General features: G+C 41.6%; 1 protein-coding gene across 1 annotated transcript in view; it reads right to left on the reverse strand.

Annotated features, from left to right (window-relative positions):
* Positions 1-3,331: 3,331 nt before the first annotated feature.
* Positions 3,332-26,330, reverse strand: part of LOC122925756 (very long-chain acyl-CoA synthetase-like) — a 92,442-nt gene continuing 69,443 nt past the window's right edge. The window contains exons 6-10 of the mRNA XM_044277106.1: positions 25,488-25,578; positions 19,853-20,051; positions 14,703-14,800; positions 4,479-4,609; positions 3,332-3,508 (exon numbers count right to left, since the gene is read on the reverse strand). Coding sequence (XP_044133041.1) covers positions 3,332-3,508; positions 4,479-4,609; positions 14,703-14,800; positions 19,853-20,051; positions 25,488-25,578 — 696 coding nt within the window. The remainder of the gene's footprint in view (positions 3,509-4,478; positions 4,610-14,702; positions 14,801-19,852; positions 20,052-25,487; positions 25,579-26,330) is intronic.

The following is a 26,330-nucleotide window of genomic DNA, read 5'->3' on the forward strand; positions in this document are numbered from 1 at the left end:
CAACCAGGGCCGGATTAACAATGGCGCAGGCATAGCAAGTGCTTCAGGCTCTACAGTGCACCATTTCTGGGAAGGCCACCAGTCATTTCACCTGGTTTCTGGGGCCCTTGCATTCAATTGTGCCTGTGGCCACAGGATGCAGATACAAATGATCAGCTGGCAGCTCCAGTAGGATAAAGGAACCATTGGTGCTTTTCTGTGACGTAGGTGGCACGATGACGTCATCACGCCACCTGGAACGTTCTAGCAGACCCACCAGGAACACGCTTGTGTAGAAAGAAGGAGCCCTAAGGGTCCTCTAACACGGACGATTATATGTCAGATTATCGGGAATGAAGCGGACACTCTAGGTCACTGTCAGATGATCAGCAGAGATGAGGGCAGGATTTATATGCAGCAATCACCTCCGCTGTATGTGGACAAGCAAATGATTCAGCGATCACTTATCCCCATAGAAAATAATTGTTCCAGCGCAACAGATAATTGTTATAACACCACGATCTGCTGCACAGGAACAAAGATTTTCCGTACTGACAGAATAACACGATCACCCAATGAATGAGTACTGTCAGACTTTCGGGAATTAGTATTTATACAAATGATATACAGTAGATTACATGCAAAGCGAGATATTTCAAGCCTTTATTTGTTATAAATTGGATGATTATGACTTACAGCTTATGAAACCCCAAAGTCACAATTTTGAGGTACCCTTTGCTCAGGGGGTATGGATTATTTAGCTGACTAGAGTGTGACACTTTGAGCCTAGAAACAAAATTCAAATTTTAAGCTGCATTAATGCAATTTATTTTTATTTGCATTACTGAAATAATTGGACTTTTTCAGATATTCTAATTTTTCGAGTTTCACCAGTGTGTGTGTGTATATATATATATATATATATATAAAAAATCCACAAATAATGCAGCAGCACAGTCAGAAATTGTGAACTGGGTGCAATTCCCCACAGAGGTCGGCCCTTCCTCCACGATATATACTTAACAAATGACGAGGCAGCACTTCCAGCTTTCAGTGAACGGGTGAAGACCCCAAACTTTAATCCAAACAACGTTTTGGCCTGCTCAATGTGGCCTTTATCAAGCTTGATAAAGGCCACATTGAGCATGCCGAAACGTTGCTTGGATTAAAGTTTGGGGTCTTTACCCGTTCACTGAAAGCTGGAAGTGCTGCCTCGTCATTTGTTAAGTATATATATATATATATATATATTACACTTATTCTGGGGCTGTATTTACTGTATGTAATGAGGTTAATTCTGGTACTGTTTTTATGGTATAATACGCTGCTGGTGCTGCATTTGACTTGCGGGCTTGGTTCTGGTGCTCGATTTACTGCATGCACTATGCTTAGTTCCAGTGTCATATTTATGTAGTGATCTTAGTTCTGGCACTTTGGGTGTTAAACTTTGATATGATATTAGCTATTCTCTTCAGCGTTGAAGACTGAATTCGGGGCCTCGGTCACAGATTCTTTGTCTGGTAAAAAAGCAGCATCCAGAACTGAAACTGAATGGGACACATTTTCGTTGATGGAGTCTTCTTGACTCAGTTAGTTTTACTTTTGTGCCATCAGAGCAACAGAAAGTGATAACACTGTTTTGAACCGAACCTATAAGAAACCTGTGTTTCGGGGGTGTAAAAAAATGCTGCAAACTTTGCTGTGTGCTGTACATCTTTTCACCATCTCTCAGTGCATAGCAAATGCACAGTCCATGCATATGACCACATATAGGCCTATAATTAGGTTATACATGTAGGTAGGGTTTGTAAGTAGGTATGTATGTAGAAGTTATTATACCGTATCTATAGTTCAAACTTGCAAACTCTTCTGGAACATCCAGGAGACTCCAGAAAATTGGGATACCTCCTAAACTCCAGGAGGAGTTGGTAAATCTTCACACATTGCATGGAGTAAACATCATGAGAGGGGTGGGACATGCATTGAGAGGGTGAATTCTCAGAAAAGGGTGTGTGTCCTCACCTACAACTAATTTTGGAGCGTGCCACACACTTCGCCCTTCTGCAGGCCAACTTGTTCATGTTGAGGAGAGAGTTCTGGTCAGGCGCGAAATCACTGGTAGAGATAGTCTTAGGGATCAATTCTTCTTTATTTGAAGGTAGTGTATGTACATAGAATGGTTTTATGTACATACGCTACCTTCAAATAAAGAAGAATTGATCCCTAAGACCATCTCTACCAGTGATTTCGCGCCTGACCAGAACTCTCTCCTCTACAAGTATCCTTTGGGGGATTGGGCATCCGATCCCAAAGAAACTTCTTCTGCGGCTGCAGTCCTTGATAAAGGGTCTAAATTATACAAGCCTACAATAGTGTTGTGCCTATCAGTAGCACAACCCTAATAGGTGAGCTCCTTTGTCTTTTAATTATCTTATATTCGTGTTGTACATACTATCCTATTGTGCACCCCCCGCCCTTTTTTTTGTCTTCATTCCCCTCGTCTCCGAGTGGAATCTAGATACACCCGTTTTTGAAAACTTGTTCATGTTGTCAAGTAAGCTACAGTATGGCACACACTGCACTGGTTTAGTCCAAAGCAGTGAACAAGTCTTATAATATGTCCTCTAGTATGTGGTGGAGAAGGGTTTTGTGTTAGTTGCAGGCCCTCAATGAATGGAGTGCTCCGTAGTCCTAAAACCTTTAATATGGCCCTGGTTCCAACACCCAGGACTCCCGCCGATCAGCTGTTTCAGAAAGCACCACTTGCAGTGGTGATGAGGCCTTCTCTCTGTATTGCCTAGGCAATGTGACATCATGTTTATTGGTTGCATGGCCTAAGTGCAGCTCAGCCCCATTAAAATTAATGGGGCTGAGCTGTGATACCAAGCACAGTCGCTATACAATTTACGGCTCTGTGCTTGGAGAGCTGATAGAAGGCTGCAGTGCTACTGCGAGCGCCACTACCTTCTCAAACAGATAATCAGCGGGGAATCAGGTGTTGGACCCCCACCGATCATATATCAGTAACCTATCCAGAGGATAAATCATCAGAATATCTTGGAAAACCCCTTTTAATGTTTTATTCAGAACATTTACTTCAATCATTTCCCGTAACATCATGGACATACTAAAAATTCCAATTTCTCATTATGTGCAATCAGATGATTGTTTCATTTTTAGTGCTGGATTCTGATTGGTTTCATTTTTCTTTAATTTTTTTTCACCACAACCCTAAATGTCTTCTATTCCCTGAGAGCTATACAAAACATTACTAGGCTATGCCAATATCAGTAACACAATCTTTCAGTACAGTAGATACAAAACAACTATTTGCTAAACCCCTTTCGTCATTTTAAAGTTTCATTCTATTTTCCGAAATATCTTTGTAAATCTGGTGATCCAGGGGCCTGTAGGTCCTTTGAGTATCATCCATGAAATATAGTGTATCTTTTGTACAGGACGGATTGAAGCCATCTTTCACAAGATCAGTTTTATATTGCTTGTAAGTGCTATTAACCTGTATGGCATCCTGTGGAGTTAAACAATAGTAGATACGTAGTTAGACAACCTCACAAATACACTATGTATAGTAAATTCTGAATGTAGCTTCACAATATTTTCCCGAATAGCAGGTTTGTGATTTTTACCTGAATACCATCACTTATAGATACTCAATGAAAACCTAACCTATTCTACAGATTCCAGAAAACATTAGTGTTTATTACATCTTACTTGGGATCTTCTGGGGGCCTTTCTGCCAGACCATCCCACATAGCTGGACCTGCGTGACCACTGCTTTCGATCATTGGCGGCAGCTACCACGTGACCTGGGTGTCGAAGTGAATGTTGACACATGACACACTGAGACCATACCACGGCAGCAGTGGACTGAAGGAACCGGAACCCAGCGGCTGGGAGCAGGTAAGTATGCTTCTCTCTGCAAGTCTGGCCATTTGGAGAAGGGGTATGGAAGAGAGGCTCCCCAAAGAAGAACAACCCCTTTAAGGCGTCTTGCACATGACCATATCTGTTTATCAACAGGCAAAAAATAAATAAACGATCATTGAAAAACAGCTTGCGTGTGCATTCGGTTTTTCTCACACTTCCATCAATAGAAAGCAACTTGTATCTGCAAAAATAGACAAGAATAGGACTTACAGTGAGACTCTGAGATCGGGCACCCGGATCAGCGAAAATAAAGGATATGTGCCTGGCCCAACTGAAATGTATGGGTCAGTGTGTTATCCATTTTTATAAACAGACAGTGCACCAGAAAAAAATTTGGTCATGCGCATGAGCCCTTATTATGCCCTCAGTGAGAGAACAGTGTCAGAATGTATAGGGGTCCTCAATTCTCAATTTATTAAAAAATGTTTGGGAGGAATAGCATTTCCTTTGTTATTCCAGAGAAATAAATAAAAATGCCATGTTAAAGTAGACATGTTAGGACAGTTATCACATCATCTTCAAGGAGTGGCACATTTTAAAATCAGTCTTACCTGTATCCTAAGAAACCGAGGTCTGGCATAATTTGGTAAATTCTCGGTTACATGTGCAAACATTTTCTCCCCATCAAAGACTCCTCCGGCTTTAAGCTTGATAGACACCATTCCAATTCTACCTTCATGGTCTAGAACAGCAAAAATGTTAATGTTAAAGGGGTTATCCAACTTATTTTCAAACCTCACAGAGTGGGCGGAGCCATGGTAGGGATCATGCTTTCCTAGTCCCCACCTCTGTGTTCCAGCTCCATTGTTCCACTGCCAACATCTTGTTTATGGGGGGCACGTGACCGCTGTAGCCAATCACTGGCTGCAGTGGTTACCTGTCACCAATGCGGCATGTCACTGGGTCATGTGCCACACAGGTAACAAGTCACCGCTGCGGCCAGTGATTGGCTGCAGCGGCCACATGCCCCCCATCAACAGGATGTTGATAGGTTGTGTCTAATCTCTATGCGCTGTGAGCACGTTGTGATGTCACAGTTACGTGACATGCTAAAGTCACGGGAGTTTGAAGCAGCTGCAGGATGTAGCAGCAGGGTAATATCTACATCCGATGTGCTGTGGTGATAAAGGTTAGTAATATCATACAAAAATAATAAGTAACCCTAATGACAGTGTTTAAGACGAGGCGCATGTCATGTGTAGTGTTGATCACGAATACTCTAATTGCGAATTTTTATTGCGAATATAGGTACTTCGAAAATTCGCAAATATTTAGAATATAGTGATATATATTCGTAATTTGGAATATTCAAGATTTTTTTATTGCGAATTTTCGTAATTCTAATTTTTATTGCAAATTTTTCAATTGCCGAGTAAAAACATGATTCCTCGCTGCTTCTTGCTTGTGGGCCAATGACTCATTGGCCCACAAGCAAGAAGCAGGGAGGAATCATGACTTTAAATGGGAAAAATTATGAATATTCTAAAAAACAAATATATAGCACTATATCAAATATATTCGTTTTTTAGAATATTCGTAGTATACTAAAACAAGAATATATAGCAATATAGCAAATATTTGAGAAAAAAAACAAATATAGAGCAATTAAGCTAATATAGTGCTATAATCTTCTTTGTCTAATAGTTGTCATTTTTTTCTCATCTGAAGTTTAAATTGGAAAAAAAAGATTATAGCACTATATTACAAAAATGCTCTATATTTGTTTTTCTTTGAATATTTGCTATATTGCTATATATTCTTGTTTTAGAATATTACGAATATTAAAAAAAAAATATATATATATATTCGATATAGTGCTATAACTCATTTTCCCACAAGCAGGAAGGAATCATGTTTTTACTTGGCAACTGAAAAATTTGCAATAAAAATTGGCATTACGAAAATTCGCATATTATACCTTGTAGATTTTTCGAGTAAAAAAAATCGTAGAATATAACGAATATTCAAATTCGCGAATATTCGACTAATATTCTACAAAAAAATAGATGTGTTAAATTATGGCAGATATGGCTAATGTAAGTTGTTTTTTATCCAGCGCATAGATAAAAAACAACTTACATTAGCCATATCTGCCATAATTTAACACATCTATATATTTTTTTTTATATTTACCAGATGGAATTCTTCCTCTAGCGAGTGAAATTCTAGTGAGCCTCTCCCATTCTTTAATCGAAGGGGGAGCCCTACCTCCCCAATGTCCCATAATACATTTCCTTGCTTGAAAAAGGAGTTTGGATGCAATTTCTTGATGTTGGGGGGTGTCCGTTTTGTCCATCACCCCCAATACACATATCTCAAATTTATTAGGTACTGTAAACTGAGGATATTGCTCTATTGTATCCTTAACCTGTCCTCAAAATTCCTGAATCATTTAGCACGTCCAGAGTATATGGACATAGTCCACCCCTACCTCCCCGCATTTTAAACAGCTAAAGACTTTAGGTTTATAATATTTCATTTGTTTCTCAGGGGAGTAGTAGAGACGATATAGTATGTAAAATTGGGTAATCCTATATGAAAAATTCTTTGAGGCCCTATTTTTTTTGCTGTATTGCCGATGCCCAGAGCTCTTCTTGCTGGGGGTTTATAACCTCTCTCCATTTATGCATTAGACTAGAAATAGCTCTTCCCTTAGTCTTTTGGTGTAACAAACATTCATATATTTTTGACACTAACTTCCCCCTGCCGTTAACCTAGATATATTAAGCAGCGGCTGCGAAAGGGTATCTATTTGTGTAGTTTTTCCTACCAACCTTCGTAATGCACATTTTAGTTGCAGGTAAAAGAATCTCACTTCTAAATTGCCCAATTTATACTCCTTTTTAAGATCTTCATATGTTATTATATCACCTTGCTTCCATATCTGGCCCAGTTTATAAACTCCATGTTTCCACCACACTGTCTGTTCAATTAACTTCAAATCAGTAAGATGGGTATTTCCCCACAGTATGGTGTCCGCATGGAGTCCAACCTGGTTCCACAATTTTCTTGCCTGTCTCCAAACCATATCCATCAGCTCAAAGAGCGGTATCTTGTTACTACTCTGTTGTCCCAAAATCCCAGCTTCGATTAATTGAAAGATTTTTCTAGCCTTTTATTTGATCCTACAATCATGGACTTAGGCCTCTTTCACACGGGCGTCAGTTTTTTTGCCCGGATAAGAGCTGGGTGCGTTGTGGGAAAATGCGCGATTTTTTTCTGCGCGAGTGCAAAACATTGTCATGCGTTGCACTCGCGTGAGAAAAATCGCGCATGTTTGGTACCCAAACCCGAACTTCTTCATAGAAGTTCGGGCTTGGGATTGGTGTTCTGAAGATTGTATTATTTTCCCTTATAACATGGTTATAAGGGAAAATAATAGCATTCTGAATACAGAATGCATAGTAAACCAGCGCTAGAGGTGTTAAAAAAAATAAAAAATAATTTAACTCACCTTAGTCCACTTGCTCGCGAAGCCCGGCATCTCCTTGTGTCTCCTCTGCGCTGAAGTTGAACAGGACCTGGGGTGAGCTGCTCCATTAAATACAGGTTAAGGACCTTCGATGACATCACTCCGGTCATCACATGGTACGTCACATGATCTTTTACCATGGTGATTCACCATGGTAAAAGACCATGTGATGACCGGAGTGACGTCATCGAAGGTCCTTAAGCGATATTTAATGGAGCAGCTCACCCCAGGTCCTGTTCAGCCGCTCAGCGCAGAGGAGACACAAGGAGATGCCGACTTCGCGATCAAGTGGACTAAGGTGAGTTAAATTTTTTTTTATTTTTTTTTAACCCCTCTAGCGCTGGTTTACTATGCATTCTGTATTCAGAATGCTATTATTTTCCCTTATAACTATGTTATAAGGGAAAATAATAATGATCGGGTCTCCATCCCGATCGTCTCCTAGCAACCGTGCGTGCAAATCGCACGGCATCCGTACTTGCTTGCGGATGCCATCCGATTTTCACACACCCCATTCATTTCTATGGGGCCTGCGTCACGTTGAAATCGGACAATATAGAGCATGCTGCGATTTCAACTGAACGCACAAGTGATGCGTTAAAAACATCGCTCATGTGCACAGCCCCATAGAAATGAATGGGTCAGGATTTAGTGCGGGTGCCATACGTTCGCCGCACGGATCGCACCCGCACGGAAAACTCGCCCGTGTGAAAGGGGCCTTATATCTTTGCGTATTACTCCACATTATCATATTTTTTATTTGGCCGGAAATAACATAGAGTTCCACATCAGGAACTGATAATCCACCCTCCCTCTTGTGAATACATAATATTTGTGCTTTTATTCTTGTTTTTTTTCCTCGCCAGATCAGGTCCATTAGTATGCTAGTTATTATTTTCAATATTTTTTTGGGGATTATTATCGGTGAATTCCACAGGACATAGTTAAGGGATGGTAACAGGCACATTTTCACCAAGGAGATACGACCTGCCAGCGAGACATACAGCCTTGTCCATACCTCAATTTTTTTTAATTTCCTTTATTTTAGGAGTCTCATTCAGTTGGATATAGTCCTTGGGGTTTGGGGTTATTTAAATACCTAAAAATTTGACGGATTCATTAATCTTCTTAATTTCCAGTGCTCCTGGGATAAAATTATTCAGAGGATCAATCGGGACGCATGCTGACTTAGACCAATTTATTCTGAGCCCAGAATATTTACCATATTGGTCAAACACCTGAAAGATCTTAGCCAATGATCTGTGTGAGCCTACAAACAGCATAATGTCAACCGCATATAAAGCAATTTTTTCCTTGTGTTCACCAAACCTGAACCCCTCAATTGCTGCGTCTTGCCTGATCATATCCGCTAACGGCTCCATAGCTATAGCAAAAAGCAAGGGGGAGAGAGGGCATCCCTGTCTAACCCACCTACGAATATGTATATTATCAGAATATTCCCCGTTCAATATTACTTTTGCTGAAATTTCCGTATATAGCAGATTTACCCAGGATATAAATTTATCCCCGATTCTCATCTTCTTCAATGTTGCCATCAAAAAGGGCCATTCTACAGTATCAAATGCCTTTGAGGCATCCAATATAACAATCAGTCGTTCACCACAATTTAGAGGCTCAAGCTGGGTATTCACAAAATAGCGCATGACATTATCCGTTATGGTCTTACCTGACATGAACCCCATCTGATCCTCATGTACCAATCCCGACACCACACTTCTAAGTCTAGTTGACAAAATCTTTGCCAATATTTTATTGTCAGTGTTAATTAACGAAATGGGACGATATGAGTCCGGAAAGGTTAGATCTTTCCCCGGTTTTAGAATCAATGTAATTAGTGCTTCTCTCAGTGAGTCTGGCAGTTTCCCTGCCTTTCTCGAGTCGTCCCACATTGTCAATAATTTCGGGATTAATATTTCTTTATATTGAGCATAAACGTCAAACGGGATACCGTCTATTCCGGGAGATTAATTTTTCATGATACTAGATAATATTTTGTCTACTTCCAGGGCGTTCAAAGGGGCATCTCATTTCTCACTTTGCTCTGCTGTTAACGTAGAGATAGTTATTGTCTCCAGAAACTGTTGAATGTGCGCCAAATTCTTATTTATCTTGCTATTATATATGTCTTTAAAATATTCCTGGAGCAATTCTATTTTCGCCGCTTGTTCAGTGATTTTATTTCCTGATTTATCTAGTAGGCAATGTATATAATTATTATTTTTTGTCGCTACTAGGGCCACTAACTTTTTACCCGGTATATGGGCATAGATATAGTTGTCCCTCACATAATTTTCTTTTTGTTGCTCTGCCATTAAGAGTCGCTCATCTTCCAGTTTTTAAACTTTCTCTGCCCAAGCCTCATAGTTTCTTTCTGTAGGGTTTTTATTATAATTATCCTCATACTTGTCCACCTCTTGTTGCAAGTTGATTATTTTTTCCCTTATCCCTTTCTTGTATATTACCGTGTACTTTATAAAAATCCCTCTTATATAGGCCTTCGCAGTTTCCCAAATTATATTAATTGACGCTGAATCATCATTCATCAAAAAAAACTCCCCTATCTCTTTTAAAATCTTGTCGTGTATCCCCATTATATTTATCCACCCTAAATTTATGTGCATCCTGCTTAATTTTTATTTTTTTGTGTTTTTATATTTATGAGAATTGGATTATGGTCCGAGATCCCACGTTGTCCATATTTAACCCCTTCAATATCCAACACGCCTGTGTTGTTTGTGAAGACTAGATCAATCCGTGATAAACTCCTATGTGTCTTTAAAAAGCATGAATATTTTTTTAGTTTACTGTGATACCCTCCAAATATCAATCCAACCCATTTCCTCCGTGGTGACACTTTGAGTAGCACTATTACTAGGGGGGTACTATCTGTATGGCACCATTTTTTTTTCAGGATAGTATTTGGGGCTATTGGTGAGCACGGGGAGCAGCAGGATAAAACTGTTGGAACTTGAGATTGGATGATGATGATAGAAAAGTGAGGAAGCTAAGGCTACTTTCACACTAGCGTTTTTGCTTTCCGTTTCTGAGATCCATCATGGGCTCTCAAAAGCGGTCCAAAACTGATCAGTTTTGCCCTAATGCATTCTGAATGGAAAAGGATCCGCTCAGAATGCATTAGTTTGCCTCCGTTCAGTCACCATTCCGCTCTGGAGGTGTAAACCAAAACGCTGCTTGCAGCGTTTTTCTGTCCGCGATGTGGTGCGGAGCAAGAAGGATCTGTCCTGGCACACAATGTAAGTCAATGTTTTATCTGACACAATAGAAAATGGATCCGTCTCCCATTGACTTTCAATGGTGTTCCAAACGGATCCGTCATTGCTATAAAAGACATAATACAACCAGATCCATTCATGACGGATCCAGACGGTTGTATTATTGTAACAGAAGCGTTTTTGCAGATCCATGCTGGATCCGCAAAAAACGCTAATGTGAAAGAAGCCTAAGATGTCTGTGTGTCAAACTCTGCAGAGATGAGGCACGGCTGAAAGAAGTTGTCTGGACTGAATGGAAAAGATGATGACAGAGAAGATCTACATCAGAGGAGACATCACATGGAAGGCCCTGCATGTGAGAAGTATGTGCTGCTGTATAGCAAGTACAGGAAAATGTTTTTAGTGCTAGAGTGTGCGGGTAGGGGTGTGCAGGGGGTGTTCGATTTGGGCCATATGCATTGGGGCTTGGGCCCTGGATACATTTTATTTTTGTTGGGTTTTTAACCCTTATTACACTGGACACTTTTGTACTTTGTATTATCAAGAATCACGTTAAAACTTACTATCATGGACTTCAATCTATTATCATGGACACTGATTATATGAAGTTTGGTATTGCAATCATGCCGATTTGTATAAATAATGTATAGTTTTATGATTTATATCAATTACTTCACATTGCCCATGTCACCAATTAATCTGTAATCATGTATGTGAGTATTTAAAGTTGCACATGGCACTACCTTATTGCTTGACAAAGGCCTTATTGTGGTGTGCCGAAACGTTGGAGAACAAACGGGTCAGCACCTTCTTCACCCTACAGTATATGGAGTGCTGCCTCAGTGTTTGAATTTGGATATATTAGCAGATCTATAACCTACCTTCCCAGAGGGTTTGCACCCAAACCTTCACAAATTGACTTTTCTGCTGTTTTCTTTTGCTTTTGGTACATATAAAAATATATCGGGTGAAATTGATGGAAAACGTAAAAAGTTCACAATACAGTGATGTTATATAATGAAAGTAGGGCATTTAAGTAGAAGCATGCCATGGTAATCTCCTCATCTGGTTTTGGGGTACAAAGTTAGGAGCTTCCACATGGCGCCTAGGCTGATCCTATAGGTTTTCAATGAAATTCAGGTCTGGAGAAAGTGCAGGCCACTCCATTTGAGGTCCCCCAGTCTCCAGCAGCCGTTCCCTAATGATGCAACCTCGATGACCTGGTGCATTGTCATGAAGATGAAATCAGGCCTGTGTTGTTCATGCAGAGGCACAATTACTGGATTAATGATGTTATTCAAGTAGTATGGGCTTGTCACTGTAACATTCACAAAGTGTAGGGCAGTTCTGTATTGACTAGACACACCTGCCCACGCTGTAACACCACCACCATAGGCAAACAGTGGCTGATGCATAGTGCTCTTCTTGACGTCTCCAACATCGTTGGTGGCCATCATTTCTGCTCAACGTGAATCAACTTTCATCAGTGAAAAGCACTGTGGCCCACTGGTCCCGCGTCCAGCGTAGATGCTCCCTGAACTATGCAAGACGATGATGCTTGTGGTAAGGTACCCTTGCAGGTTGTCTAGCACGCAGACCACGCTGATGGTTTTGAATGGTCTGACATGACACTTGGGTGCCTCTCACCTCACTTAAATGTGCCTGGAGTTATGTGGCATTAATCATCTGGTTCCACGGGGCATTGTTCACAATGAAGCAGTCGTCAGTGTGGGATGTGGCCAAAAGAACGGCCACTTTTATGCCTTTATGTGACTCCTCCAGTCTCTCTGTTGCAACCTGCTGATGACACTCTAAGCTCTGTGGCCACTTCCGTTACATCCTGTTTGGAGCCTTGCAATCGCGAGGTACTATTGATCAATTGTTAGGTGTCGTCTTGGTATCATAATGTCAAAATGTGAACAGCATGATGAGAAGTACTGTTTAAATACCAGTTCTAATTGAAATGTATTGGGCAATTCATGTATCAAACACAATTTTGCAATTAAGATTCTTGTTAGAGAACAGCAAGTTGTGCAAAAAGTACTGAAACACTGAACAGCTAGACATGTGCATTCAAAAGTTTATAGAAGGTTACTAGAGATGAGTGAATTTCTTAAAAGTTCGATTTGGCTGATTCGGCAAATTTCACCCAAAAATTTGTGAAGTGCATTTTTTTGTAAGTAGCACGTGCAATGGAAGGGAGCTGCGATAGCGCCGCCCCCGTCATTGTACCCCTCAGATGCCACGTTCATACATGTGAGTGTAAAATTAACAATAAAAAAAAAAGAAATCAAACTTACCACCTCCATTTGCTTGCGACGGGTCAGCCGCCGCCATCTTGCTTGAAGATCTCAGCTGAAATCCCATGCAGCGCGGATTTTGGCCGAGATCTTCAAGCAAGATGGAGGCTGGCGGCCCGTCGTGAGCAAATGGTAAGTTTAAATTTGTTTTGTTTTTTTTATACAATTTCGGGTTAAATCGATTCGAGACACGAAGCACAAGGAAATTCGGTTTCTAGGCGAATCAAATTTATCCTGAAATACGGATTGAATTCCACTTCGTGGGATTCAATTTGCTCATCTCTAAAGGTTACATTAAGTTCACCGGTAAAGGTTAGAGTGCATTTTAGTCTCACCCTGAAATTTCACCCACAAGCCAAATATCCCTAACTTTTTGTGAGTAGTGTATATAAATATATGTATGTATACATACAGTGTATGTGTGGAGAGAGGCATTGAGGGCAGCAACAGTCAGTGTGGAGCGTGTCACAACAGTTCAAGGGGTTATCCCATGACTAATTTAAAAAATGAAAATCAGATCATATACTGTAGAATGTCATAAATTGAAAGACTTTTGGCTGGGTATAAAAAGCATTTACAAGATGTGATACTTGACAGAGGGTGCTAATAGCTACTAACCATGCAGGCTGCCCAAACTTTTGATTTAGGCCCTTTCCCTTTTTTGTTATTTTGAAAATGTAATAGATTAAAATTTTTTTTTTTTTAGCTTAAAATAGGTGTAAAAAAGGAAAATCAAAGATCATATAGTACATGACAATCTCTTTCTAACAAAGATAGAAAGAGCCCTGTACCGCACATGGATCCAGAGATTTTAATTGCTCTGCTACATTTATATGAAGCTGACAACTCAAGGGGAGTGTGTATTCTGCTGCAGCTAAGGGGGCGTGTCTCAGCTCTCCCTATCACAACTGAGCATGTGCGGCCATCTTAGTTAACCGGACAAAGAAATAAAAAAAAGATGCCGCTATACAGATACATTTTATTGAATAACTCAGTGGCTTTTTACTTATATGCAATTATAAAAGTATCCATTTTGAAAACTGTAAACTATTTTAGTGGGACAACTCCTTTAAGTAAACATAAAATAGGCAGGGTTGCTAAGGCATAAAATCGGGCACTTTAGAGCCATTTTCTAATCAAAATATACGATTTCAGGAATTAAAGTATATTGCAAAAATGGTCAGTATCACTGGAATGCCCATTTCCCTCACATGTGTCTTCACACACTACAAACTCTGCGTCTGCAATTCTGACTTTCCTTTCCACACCTGCGGCATAGTGTCTGAGGAAGGCCTGCGAGCCGAAACGTAACATGAATATTGCCACAAGTTGAATCAAAATCTATACTATCAAAGCTAAAACCTACATGCTGTAGTTGTATTTACTATTATATGCCCTTGTCAGCAGAAAGCATCTGTGTTGCTCTCATGTTCATATGTGCCCGTGTTGCTAAGAAATATTATGTTTTAATGTACACTAATGAGCCTCTAGAAGCAATGGGGGTGTTGCCATTACACCTAGAGGCTCTGCTCTCTCTGCAACTGCTGTGCCCTTTGCAGTTTGATTGACAGGGCTGGGCATTGTAAACGTGATCATACCTGCATGGCTCTGTCAATTAAAGGGGAGAGGGTGTGCAGTTGCTGAGAAAGCAGAGCATCTAACAGGTCAGCCAGTTTCATAGGTACAAATCTGCTGACCGATGGATACCTTAAAATAAATGTAAATAGAAAAAATATTTTCTTTACTCACTAGGCACTGCAACACCAAAAACATTGGCTTCTTCAATGAAATCCAACATTAACATTACGTTTTCCACTTCTGTTGTTGCCACATTTTCACCTTTCCACCTGAAAAAAATGCATGTTACACCAATAGCAGGCAAAACGAAAAATGAACTTACACTGTTATTATCATGTCCCATAACTCTTAGGCCCCTTTCACACGGGCGAGAATTCCGCACAGGTGCAATGCGTGAGGTGAACGCATTGCACCCGCACTGAATCTGGACCCATTCACTTCAATGGGGCTCTGCAGATGAGCAGTGATTTTCACGCATCACTTGTGCGTTGCGTGAAAATCACAGCAAGCTCTATATTGTGCGTTTTTCACGCAACGCAGGCCCCATAGAAGTGAATGGGGCTGCGTGAAAATTGCAAGCATCCGCAAGCAAGTGCGGATGCGGTGCAATTTTCACACATGGTTGCTAGGTGATGATCGGGATGGGGACTCGATCTTTATTATTTTCCCTTATAACATGGTTATAAGGGAAAATAATAGCATTCTTAATACAGAATGCATAGTACTAGTAATAGGGCTGGAGGGGTTAAAAAAATAAAATAAATAAAATTAAACTCACCTTATCCACTTGTTCGCGTTGCCCGGCTCGTCTTCTTTCTTCTTCTTTGAGGACCTTGGAGGAAAAGGACCTTTGGTGACGTCACTGCGCTCATCACATGGTCCATCACACGGTCCATCACCATGGTGATCGACTATGTGATGAGCGCAGTGACGTCACCAAAGGTCCTTTTCCTCCCAGGTCCACAAAGAAGAAGAAAGAAGACGAGCTGGGCTACGCAAACAAGTGGATGAGGTGAGTTTAATTATTTTTTAGTTTTTAACCCCTCCATCCCTAATTTACTTAGCATTCTGTATTAAGAATGCTATTATTTTCCCTTATAACCATGTTATAAGGGAAAATAATGAAATCTACACAACACCGATCCCAAACCTGAACTTCTGTGAAGAAGTCTGGGTACCAAACATGCCGATTTTTCTCACGCGCGTGCAAAACGCATTAAAATGCTTTGCACTTGCGCGGAAAAATTGTGCATTTTCCCGCAAACCCCCCTCATCTTGCCCAGACCTCACACGCGACGCCTGTGTGAAACAGGCCTTTGTGTTATCTTGAAGGTTTATGAATGTAAAGGGACAACCTGTGTTGGCACCTGTGGCCTAGAAATTCAATTTGGTTGGAGGATGAAAAATTTGATTATTCCTGCCTAGGGTTGAGTGAACCCGAAGTGCAAAGTTTGGGTTCATACCAAACTTTGCGAATTTGGGTACCCGGACCCGATCCCGAACTGCAAAGTTCGGGTTCATACCAAACTTTGCGAGTTTGGGTACCCGGACCCGATCCCGAACCCGAACTGCAAAGTTCGGGTTCATGCCGAACTTTAAGAGTTTGGGTACCCGGACCTGGACTTTTTCACTGAAGTTCGGGTTCGGTGTTCGGGTGGTTTTATTATTTTCCATTATAACATGGTTATATAATGGAAAATAATAGCATTCTTAAGACAGAATGCTAAATAAACTGGCCATTGAGGGGTTAAAAATAATTTTAAAAAAACTCACCTCATCCACTTGATCACATAGCCGGTATCCTCTTCTTTCTTCTTTCTGCAAAAAAGGACCTGCGATGACGTCGCGATGACGTCACTGCGCTCATCACGAGGATACCGGCTGCGCTATCAAGTGGATGAGGTGATTTTTTTAAAATTATTTTTAACCCCCTCATTTTATTTAGCATTCTGTCTTAAGAATGCTATTATTTTACATTATAACCATGTTATAACGGAAAATAATAAAGTGACGTTCGGGTCCCCATTGACTTTAATGAGGTCCGAGGTCAAATTCGAGTCCTGAACCCGAACTTTCACCTGAAGTTTGGCCGAACATGGCGAATCTGAACTTCCACGGGTTTGCACATCCCTATTCCTGCTAGAATAACAGAGAGATGGATTTGGCAAACTAACTACTGTCCCATTATTTCTGCAGATCCTCCAAACAATGGAGACAGGAGACAGTAGGCACAGAATGTCTGCCTCCTTAGACTCTGCCCATCATGTAGGCTAATTGTTAAAGAAAACCCGTCATCAGGTCCATGCTGCTGACCTATGGCCGTGTCCGTCATTATAGAAAGCTATGTTTTAGCCTGAAACATTTTGGAGTTTCGGAAAAAATGTAGGGGCACATTTATTTAGACCGGCGTTTTAGACGGCGGTCTTAATAAACCCTTAAGCTAGCGGTGGTTCCGCTGAAGTTATGAAGAGGCTCAGGCCGCGGATCCTCCACCAGTTCTAAATGTAAGACAGCTTCCTTGCTGGCTTACATTTAGACCATTTTCTACACCTAAAACTGAAAATAAAAAATGAGACGGGCCGCCTTCCCTTGTCCTTGGGACAAGTAGCAATAAGAGGCTGGAAAAAGTAAATTTGAGCATAACGAAGAGCTGGAAGACCAATTAACACTAATTTGGTCAATTGGCAACATGATTGGGTATAAAAAGAGCTTCTCAGAGTGGCAGTGTCTTTCAGAAGCCAAGATGGGTAGAGGATCACCAATTCCCACAATGTTGCGCAGAAAGATAGTGGAGCAATATCAGAAAGGTGTTACCCAGCGAAAAAATTGCAAAGACTTTGCATCTATCATCATCAACTGTGCATAACATCATCCGAAGATTCAGAGAATCTGGAACAATCTCTGTGCGTAAGGGTCAAGGCCGTAAAACCATACTGGATGCCTGTGATCTCCGGGCCCTTAAACGACACTGCACCACAAACAGGAATGCTACTGTAAAGGAAATCACAGAATGGGCTCAGGAATACTTCCAGAAACCATTGTCAGTGAACACAATCCACCGTGCCATCCGCCGTTGCCAGCTGAAACTCTACAGTGCAAAGAAGAAGCCATTTCTAAGCAAGATCCACAAGCTCAGGCGTTTTCACTGGGCCAGGGATCATTTAAAATGGAGTGTGGCAAAATGGAAGACTGTTCTGTGGTCAGACGAGTCACGATTCAAAGTTCTTTTTGGAAATCTGAGACGCCATGTCATCCGGACCAAAGAGGACAAGGACAACCCAAGTTGTTATCAACGCTCAGTTCAGAAGCCTGCATCTCTGATGGTATGGGGTTGCATGAGTGCGTGTGGCATGGGCAGCTTGCATGTCTGGAAAGGCACCATCAATGCAGAAAAATATATTCAGGTTCTAGAACAACATTTGCTCCCATCCAGACGTCATCTCTTTCAGAGAAGACCCTGCATTTTTCAACAAGATAATGCCAGACCACATTCTGCATCAATCACAACATCATGGCTGCGTAGGAGAAGGATCCGGGTACTGAAATGGCCAGTCTGCAGTCCAGATCTTTCACCTATAGAGAATATTTGGCGCATCATAAAGAGGAAGGTGCAACAAAGAAGGCCTAAGACGATTGAACAGTTAGAGGCCTGTATTAGACAAGAATGGGAGAGCATTCCTATTTCTAAACTTGAGAAACTGGTCTCCTCGGTCCCCAGACGTCTGTTGAGTGTTGTAAGAAGAAGGGGAGATGTCACACAGTGGTGAAAATGGCCTTGTCCCAACTTTTTGGGGATTTGTTGACACCATGAAATTCTAAATCAACATATTTTTCCCTTAAAATGGTACATTTTCTCAGTTTAAACTTTTGTTCCGTTATTTATGTTCTATTCTTAATAAAATATTAGAAGTTGGCACCTCCACAGCATTGCATTCACTTTTTATTCACGATTTGTATAGTGTCCCAACTTTTTTGGAATCCGGTTTGTATAATACACTGCAATACTCCTGTATTGCGTGACACAATGTCCATTAGGCTTAGCCAAAGGCAGGGCTGAATAGGCATTCATACATGGCAAGTTTAAATAGATCATTGTTAGTCCCATGGGCACTATGTCACCCCTGGGATTTGACAAGGGAATATACGGCATATCATGGAGCAGTGACAATAAGCCTCCATATCATGGAGTACTTCCAGTAAGTCTCCATACAGAAATGGTCTCTTTAAAGGGGTTGTACAGGCTTTTACTATTGATGACCTATCCTCAGGTTATCAATATCAAATTGGCGGGGGTCCGACACCCGGCACCCCTGCCAATCAGCTGTATTAGGAGATAGCAAATACCACGCACCGTGCACGTGAAATCTCCCATCTCTCTTCCTGTTTGCTGCTGCGGTCTGTGTTCTGCGTGCACAGTCTCCTCATACAGCTCATCGGCCTGGGTGCTGGGTGTCGGACCCCCGCCGATCTGATATTGATGACCTATAATGAGCATACTGTATGTCATCAATAGTAAAAGCCCGGACAACCCCTTGAAGGAGTACAGTACATTTGTTGTCTTTTAAAAGAACTAAGGCTGGTATCACACACAGAATGTAATTGCATTTTTTGGGGATTTTATCACAATGCAGCATGCTCTAGCTACAGTGTTTTTCTAGGGTTAAATAAAAAGACATCATTAAAAATACTTGAGACACATGGGGCCAGATTTATAACGACTCTGACAGCTCGCTCCACTTTAACATATGGCTAAAGTCAGTTTTAGCCAAGTCAGATTTATGATCGGCCCTTTAAGACTGTAATAAATGTGGTTTGATGGTAGCAGTTTATCCGTCAGTAAGCAGCTTTGCAAAAGTCGCACATCTTTACGAAAAAGTCGCACGTTTTTATGAAAAAGTCGCATGTTCTATTAAAAAGTCTCATAAGATAAGCATGGTCCTCACTGGAGTGAAATTGCGACTTTTTTGCAACTTTTTTGCGACTTTTTAAATAGTCCCAATAGTAAATCTGTCTAGAGATTCATTTACATAAGAAAACACTCCCACTTTCAGAAAACTGGCGAGCATAGTGCAGAGCAGAAAAAAGTCGCAAATTTTTGCGCAGTTTAAGCGATTGCGCAAAAATTTGCGACTTTTTCACTCCATTATTCTGACTTGAGCTAATGATAAATCTGGCCCATGGTGTTTTACATAAGTTTAAATGCAGAAAAAGTGTTAATGAAGGCCTCAATATTTCATGTGGACTAAATTAATGGTTTAAACCAATATTGATAAAATTGTCTAATAAATCTTTTATTCAGTACCATTTTTAAACGTATTTACCGAAATGTGTCTCCTAGGCGGTCCTGAAAAAATGTAAAGCCTTCTTTATCAACCATGACCAAATCTCCAGTGTTAAAATAGATATCTCCTTTTTCAAATACATTGTAAAGTTTCTTCTTTTCTGTCTGGCTTCTATTTCCTGCATATCCACTAAAGGGATTTCTGTTAATATGTTTTGCAATCAGCAGTCCAGTCTCACCTATGATACAGTAAAAATATTAACCATTAACTATTAACATATAAAAGCAGGCTTGGACTGGCCCACAGTGGTACAGGTGAATCCCCCGATGGGCCCCTGAGCAAGGTGGGCCCCTAGGCTCCCACCTCCTGCACAGTCGTTTTACTGCACTACATACATGTAGTCAACGTACAGCACCTCAACCAGCCTATGGTCATATAAAAAACCTGATAGATTATTTAAAAAAAACTCCCCAGTTTATTATTATGGACAGAATCAGAGCGGAGATGACTTCTAGGTATAGAGGAAAGCCACCAGTGTCCTCTTCTCCCCAGTACCTACCTTCTCAAAGTTGCTGCAGGGACCCCCATATTCAATCATCTGTTGGCGTCTTGCTGCTGTGTGAGCAGGTAATATCTGACTGTATCCGTACGGTGGGCCCCCAAAATAAATTTCACTGGTGGGCCCTAGGCACCCCAGTCCGAGACTGTATAAAAGACTCCAGGTAAAACTGGTATTCTGTGTTATGCCTATTACAGGCCCTGAGGCGTCAATGCATGGCAATGGGATTCTCTCCTTGGTGTTTGCATCTCTGTGTCATGCAGCCTAACCCCTGGGATCTGTACTAGGCCTGACACCATAAAAATAGTTCTGCCTGGAGTGATTTTAAAAATCCAGTCTATCACAACATTAACATGACGCTATCATCAGACGTTCAGACATCATCTGACAGGTTTCTTTTTTTTTAATCCAGTGTAGAAGCCTTATAACAGTATTTTAGTGAAGGTTAGCTTGTGGGAATGTCCGCGAAATATAAAATGTCCAATGGATAGCTCATGATCAGCCACCATTGAAAGGAAAAATGAGTATTTTTTATTTTTTTTTGCCCTAAAACACTTGAATGAATTCATCATCTAAATCAGACAACACCTTTGAAGAGTTATAAATACTGTATCTGCCTAGGGCTTATAGACTGGGGATTAAAGGGGTACTACAGAAGGTTGATTTTTTTTTATCATTAAGAAGTACCCCAATTATTGCTTCTATGTGATCAGTAGAGTTTAGTAGAAAGAGATAAAAGCTTTCAGATTCTTACTGCTTTTTTTTTTTAATCTCCCTTTGTCTGAGAGAGTGGATTTCCAGGGAAATACTACAAGCTCATCGTTGAAAGTTTATAAGTTTATAAAAATATGGATGTGGAAGATGTGCCATTTGTGCGTTAAAGGTCTATTGAGTTTTGGGGTCTTCTTTTTCTTTTCTCCTCCTGCACCAGGGCTGTAGGTTGGGATACGTGCAATGTGTCTGTAAATGTATTTAGTTGATGGAGAGTTTTTTCATGTAGCATGTAGCAGGACATCCCCATTAACTTAGGGAGCACTTCAGTTGGAGAGTGGTAAAGGCTGGTGGGGATGGTTGGCGACTTTGGCAATATGATTGATGTAATCTTTTTTTTTGTATGTAATCTCAACATAATAAAAAAAAAATCCTTAGGGAGCACTGCTGTGCAGAGAAAAACTATGAAAATGCATTTTTGGAATCATGGGGCTCCCGTCCCAAACATCAGACCTCCACTGATCAGAAACTGCTGGCATATACTAGCAATATGTCACCCCCTTCTGTGATGGGAGTACCCATTCAATGTTTTCTGGATTGTAATATTTAGAGCATTGTGAGAAAATATTATAATTAGATTAGCTAAGGATACATATTATGTTACTAACCTAATAATATGGTGATTTACAGCTCACTTGCAACTGACTTCATTAGTGCTAAATAAATAAATAAAAATCAACACAATTGCATTTCTACAGATTGATATAAAGACCTTCACTCTGTTACAATTTTTCTTAAAGAGGACCTTTCACTACTCTACAAACGAAAAACTAACTATACCTGTGGGCAGAGCGGCGCCCAGGGGTCCCCCTGCACTTACTAGTAAGTCTGGGCGCCGCTCCGTTCGCCCGGTATAGGCTCCGATGCCTGCGCTCCCTCTGACTGTTTTCTTGTAGGAGGCGTGACCCTTGCTGCACTGCTGGCCAATCGCAGCGCACAGCTCATAGCCAGGCGAACGGAGCGGCGCCCAGACTTACTAGTAAGTGCAGGGGGACCCCTGGGCGCCGCTCTGCCCACAGGTATAGTTAGTTTTTCGTTTGTAGAGTAGTGAAAGGTCCTCTTTAAGTGTGATTCTGAGATCCAGTTATCTTGACAGACAAGAGCATCAAAAATGTATTATTGTAACAGTTCAAGTACAGAAACATGTCATATTTCCTACTGAGCTTTTTACTAGTACCGCTGTCGTAGCTATAGGAATTGCAGCAGTCGCAGTTGCAACCAGGCCCCTAAGCAAGGGGGGCTCACTTTTCACTTTATAAGATGCAGTGCAGGAGGCAGGGGAGTGAAGCACTGTGAGCACTGTACTTACCGCACCTCCCTTCTTGCGCTACTCAGGGCCCGTGCTGCTGTGTCCTGCCTGTCTACAGCGGGACCTGAGAGCCGGGGAGACTGTCAGACCAGGAGAGTGGCAGCGGAGGAGGAGAGGTAAGTTAATTAATTAATTTATTTTAAAGTCTGATCTGTGATCTGATATGGAGGGTCTGAGAGGTCTAATGGGGGTCTGGAGGTCTGGTGTGAGGTCTGATATGGGGGTCTGGAGGTCTAATGGGGTCTGTCTGGGGTCTTATATGGGGGTTCTGAAAGGTCTAATGGGGGTCTGGAGGTCTGGTCTGAGGTCTGTTATGGGGGCCTGGAGGTCTAAAAGGGGTCTGTCTGAGGTCTGATATAGGGGTCTGAGAGGTCTAAAGGGGGTCTGGAGGTCTAATGGGGGTCTGAATGTCTGGTATGAGGTCTGTTATGGGGGTCTGGAGGTCTAAAAGGGGTCTGTATGAGGTCTGATATGGGGGTCTGGAGGTCAAATGGGGTCTGAGAGGTCTATAGGGAGTCTGGAGGTCTAATGGGGGTCTGGAGGTCTAATGGGGGTCCGGTCTGAGGTCTAATATGGAGATTTCTGATATGGGGGTCTGATCCGAGTTCTAAAACTGAGGTCTGAAATGGGGGATCTCAGAGGTTTGATATGGGAGTCAAATCTGAGGTCTTAGATGGGGGTCTCATCAGAGTTTTGTTATGGGGGTCAGTTCTGAACGGTAAGAGGGTATTGCTACTGGGGAGCTATGGGGAACATGATTACTAGTATGGGCACAATCGGGACATTATTACTATTGGGGGCACTGTTATCTGCCAGAGTGCATGGTGTTAATTATTTCTATTAGTGGGACATTTCAGGTGGACTATTTCTATTGTATTGGGGGTGGCAGGATGGGTGTTCAGAAGGTGGGAGGAGGATGGAAAAGCAGGAAACTAAGATGTCTGCAGCGAGAAGAGATGGCTGAAATAAATAATCATGGTGGTCTGGTTTGAATGGAGAAGGAGGAGGAAAGTGAATGTCTACATCAGAGGAGACGTCACTGGATGTAAGAGGTACATATGTGGCGCTGTAGTCTCCTGTATGATTTGTAGCTCTGTATGTAATGTTTTCCAAGTATGTCTTCAACCACCAAACTGGTTTGCCGGAGTCCAGCTCCAGCAGTGCGAAAAGTAGCTAACTATAGGGGGTGGGCTGCTTTAGATGCTGCTATCTCCTAAATGGTAGCAGCTAGAAACATGCAACTGGTCTTGTTTGAAAGCTCACAGTCCAAAATAACAGCTAAAGTCCAAGAGAGCCCAACAGAGAAGAAATCTCACAGCATCCTGATTTCTATCAGTGATATCTTCCCCTGTACTGAACATATTGCTGTCATTCTGGTATTGTCTGAAAGCTTTGTTGTGGAAATTTTATTATGTGGACATTTTATCTTGGGATGTGTGTGTGTTTTTATAGATTTTCATCTGTCTCCCTGTGTCGGATTTAACCAAAGAACGCTCTAGCGGAGGGTACTTGAATCGGGACTAGTGGTAAAACCGTCAGTATGAAAACCTTCTCATGGGCTTGGAGACGTGTTCTCAGTGTGTAGGGGGGCATTTGGCGGTTTGTGAGCACTAAGTGCAATGCACTGGACTTCTTCCCTTCAAATGTCTATACACATTAGAGAAGTGAAGTCTGCATAACGAGAGATACATATTATACCTCTGCTGCGGCTTCGCTATCCATTTCTGGATACATATCTGCTTTAAAGACATGCATATCTACCTTGTCGGTATACTCGTACCGTATACTGACAATATCCGTAGCAATGTCTCGCAGATAATCTCAAACCTAGTAGAACCAGTAGAATGATCTTCACTAGATGCTGGTCACTTTGAGCAGTATTGAATGGGGTCCATGCTGACAGTGATGGGGGATGGGCGGCCACCTGGCTGATCAGACAATTGACATAACTCATCCTTCCTTATACAGGGATGGGGTGTGTGCATTGCACTGTTCAGCCATGTTGATGCCCTCCCCTGTCCTTTGACATGTACCTGAACTATCTCATCTTCCTGTGTCATCACTTCCTGTATCCTTGTTACATGAAGTAAGTGGTCGAGTGACAGGCCAGCCCCTTTTCTATTGTTACTGTGACTAAATAAAAGGTGAGCAGACTGTGGAGGAGGAGGAGTGCTCAGCAAGAATTCAAGATGGTAACACCTTTGTCTGACTGCGGTTGAGGGATTTACCTTTCCTTACACAAAGTTTGATGCGAGCGGATTTCAACTACAAATATTTCTATAACAGCTTGGAATGTCAGCTTTCAGCCAATACAAAGTCCATTTATAGCTGGTACCAAACCAGAGATATGAGCAGTTAAAGCATTGTATTTTCTGAAACCTTGGAATGTCAGCTTTCAAACAAGAACATTGGCATGTTTCTAGCTGCTACCATTCAGAAGATAACAGCACCTAAACAGTTAGGGGGTTAAAGGGGTTGTCTGCTTTTTACTATTGATGAACTATCCTCAGGATATCAGATCAGCGGGGCACCCTCGCCAATCAGCTGTTAGAAGAGAAGGCAGCATTCACATGAGCAGTGTAATTACAACATGGCATCCCCATTCACTTCTATGGAATGGCTCCATAGTATACTCTTGAACAGACGGAGCCATCCCATAGAAGTGAACGGGGACGCCACACTTGTAATTACACCTGCTCACAGCTGCAATTGCTGTAGCGAGCAGGTAAAAAGAGTAGGGAAGGCAGTGTTTTTTTAAGCATTGCCTTCTCTTCAAACAGCTGCTCGGCAGGGTGACGGGGATATGTCATCAGTAGTAAAAAGAGGACAACCCCTTTAACTGTAGGTCTGAAGGGAAGAGGTAAAGTTGAGAATTTGGCATGGGTTGAGGGGAGTTTCCTCAGGCAGTATAAAGGCTAGGTGCTCCCCTGCCCCTTGCCACAAAGCAAGGGGGGGGGGGGGGGGTGCAAGCAGAGCTCTTGTACCAGGGCCCATGAACCTTTAGGTATGCCCCTGACTAGTACAAATGTGCATACCTTTTTCTATTCTGATACAGTGTCCTGCAGCATCTCGAATCGGTTCATCAGTTTCCACATCAAATTTAACAATTTCAAAAGGCTGAAGAAGCTAAAAAATATAATGTATGGTAAGAATCAGACTTCCATGCTGTTAATTAAAATTTCATTATAAGTATTATATAATCTATTAAGCCAACATGCACAAGACCATATGTGTTTTGTGGTTGTCATGAAAATACGGATACAGGCCGTGTGATGCCGCATTTTTTGCAGGCCCAATAATAGAAATTCCTATTGTCTGTAATGGACAGGAATAGGACATCTTCTATTATTTGTGAGACAGACACACAGATGTTGACAGCCCAAGATACAGAGCTTGTTAAGAGCTCATTTGCATCCCTTTCTTTCTATCTATACATAATTCATTGTTGAAAGAGCTGGCCACCTTCTATGGATTTTTTTTTGTAGACATCCCCCCACCTGGCCAGACCTACCAAGGGAAGCATACTTATTTTATCCCCATTGCTGGGTCCCAGTTCATCTCTCCCTGGTTTTAGCTGTCTCGCTTGGGTCCCCCTCTGTCAATGTCTGTTTTGATGCCGCTGTAGCCAATGACTGGCCACAACAGTGACCTGACCCCCTTTCATCACGTGACCAATTGACATGACGCAAGGTGGTCAGGTCACCGTTGCGGGGGCGTCAAACCAGATGTTGACAGTGGGGGAATGGCCAAAGCCAGGGAGCAAAGGAGACAGGACCCAATAGTCTCTCTGATTTCTTTGGAAACTTCAGGATACATTCCAAATCAATAGAATTAGATTGCTCAGACTGATCCATTTCTATCCTGTTGTTATAATTTTT

Source organism: Bufo gargarizans, chromosome 2, assembly GCF_014858855.1.
Source record: "Bufo gargarizans isolate SCDJY-AF-19 chromosome 2, ASM1485885v1, whole genome shotgun sequence".
NCBI lineage: Eukaryota > Metazoa > Chordata > Amphibia > Anura > Bufonidae > Bufo > Bufo gargarizans.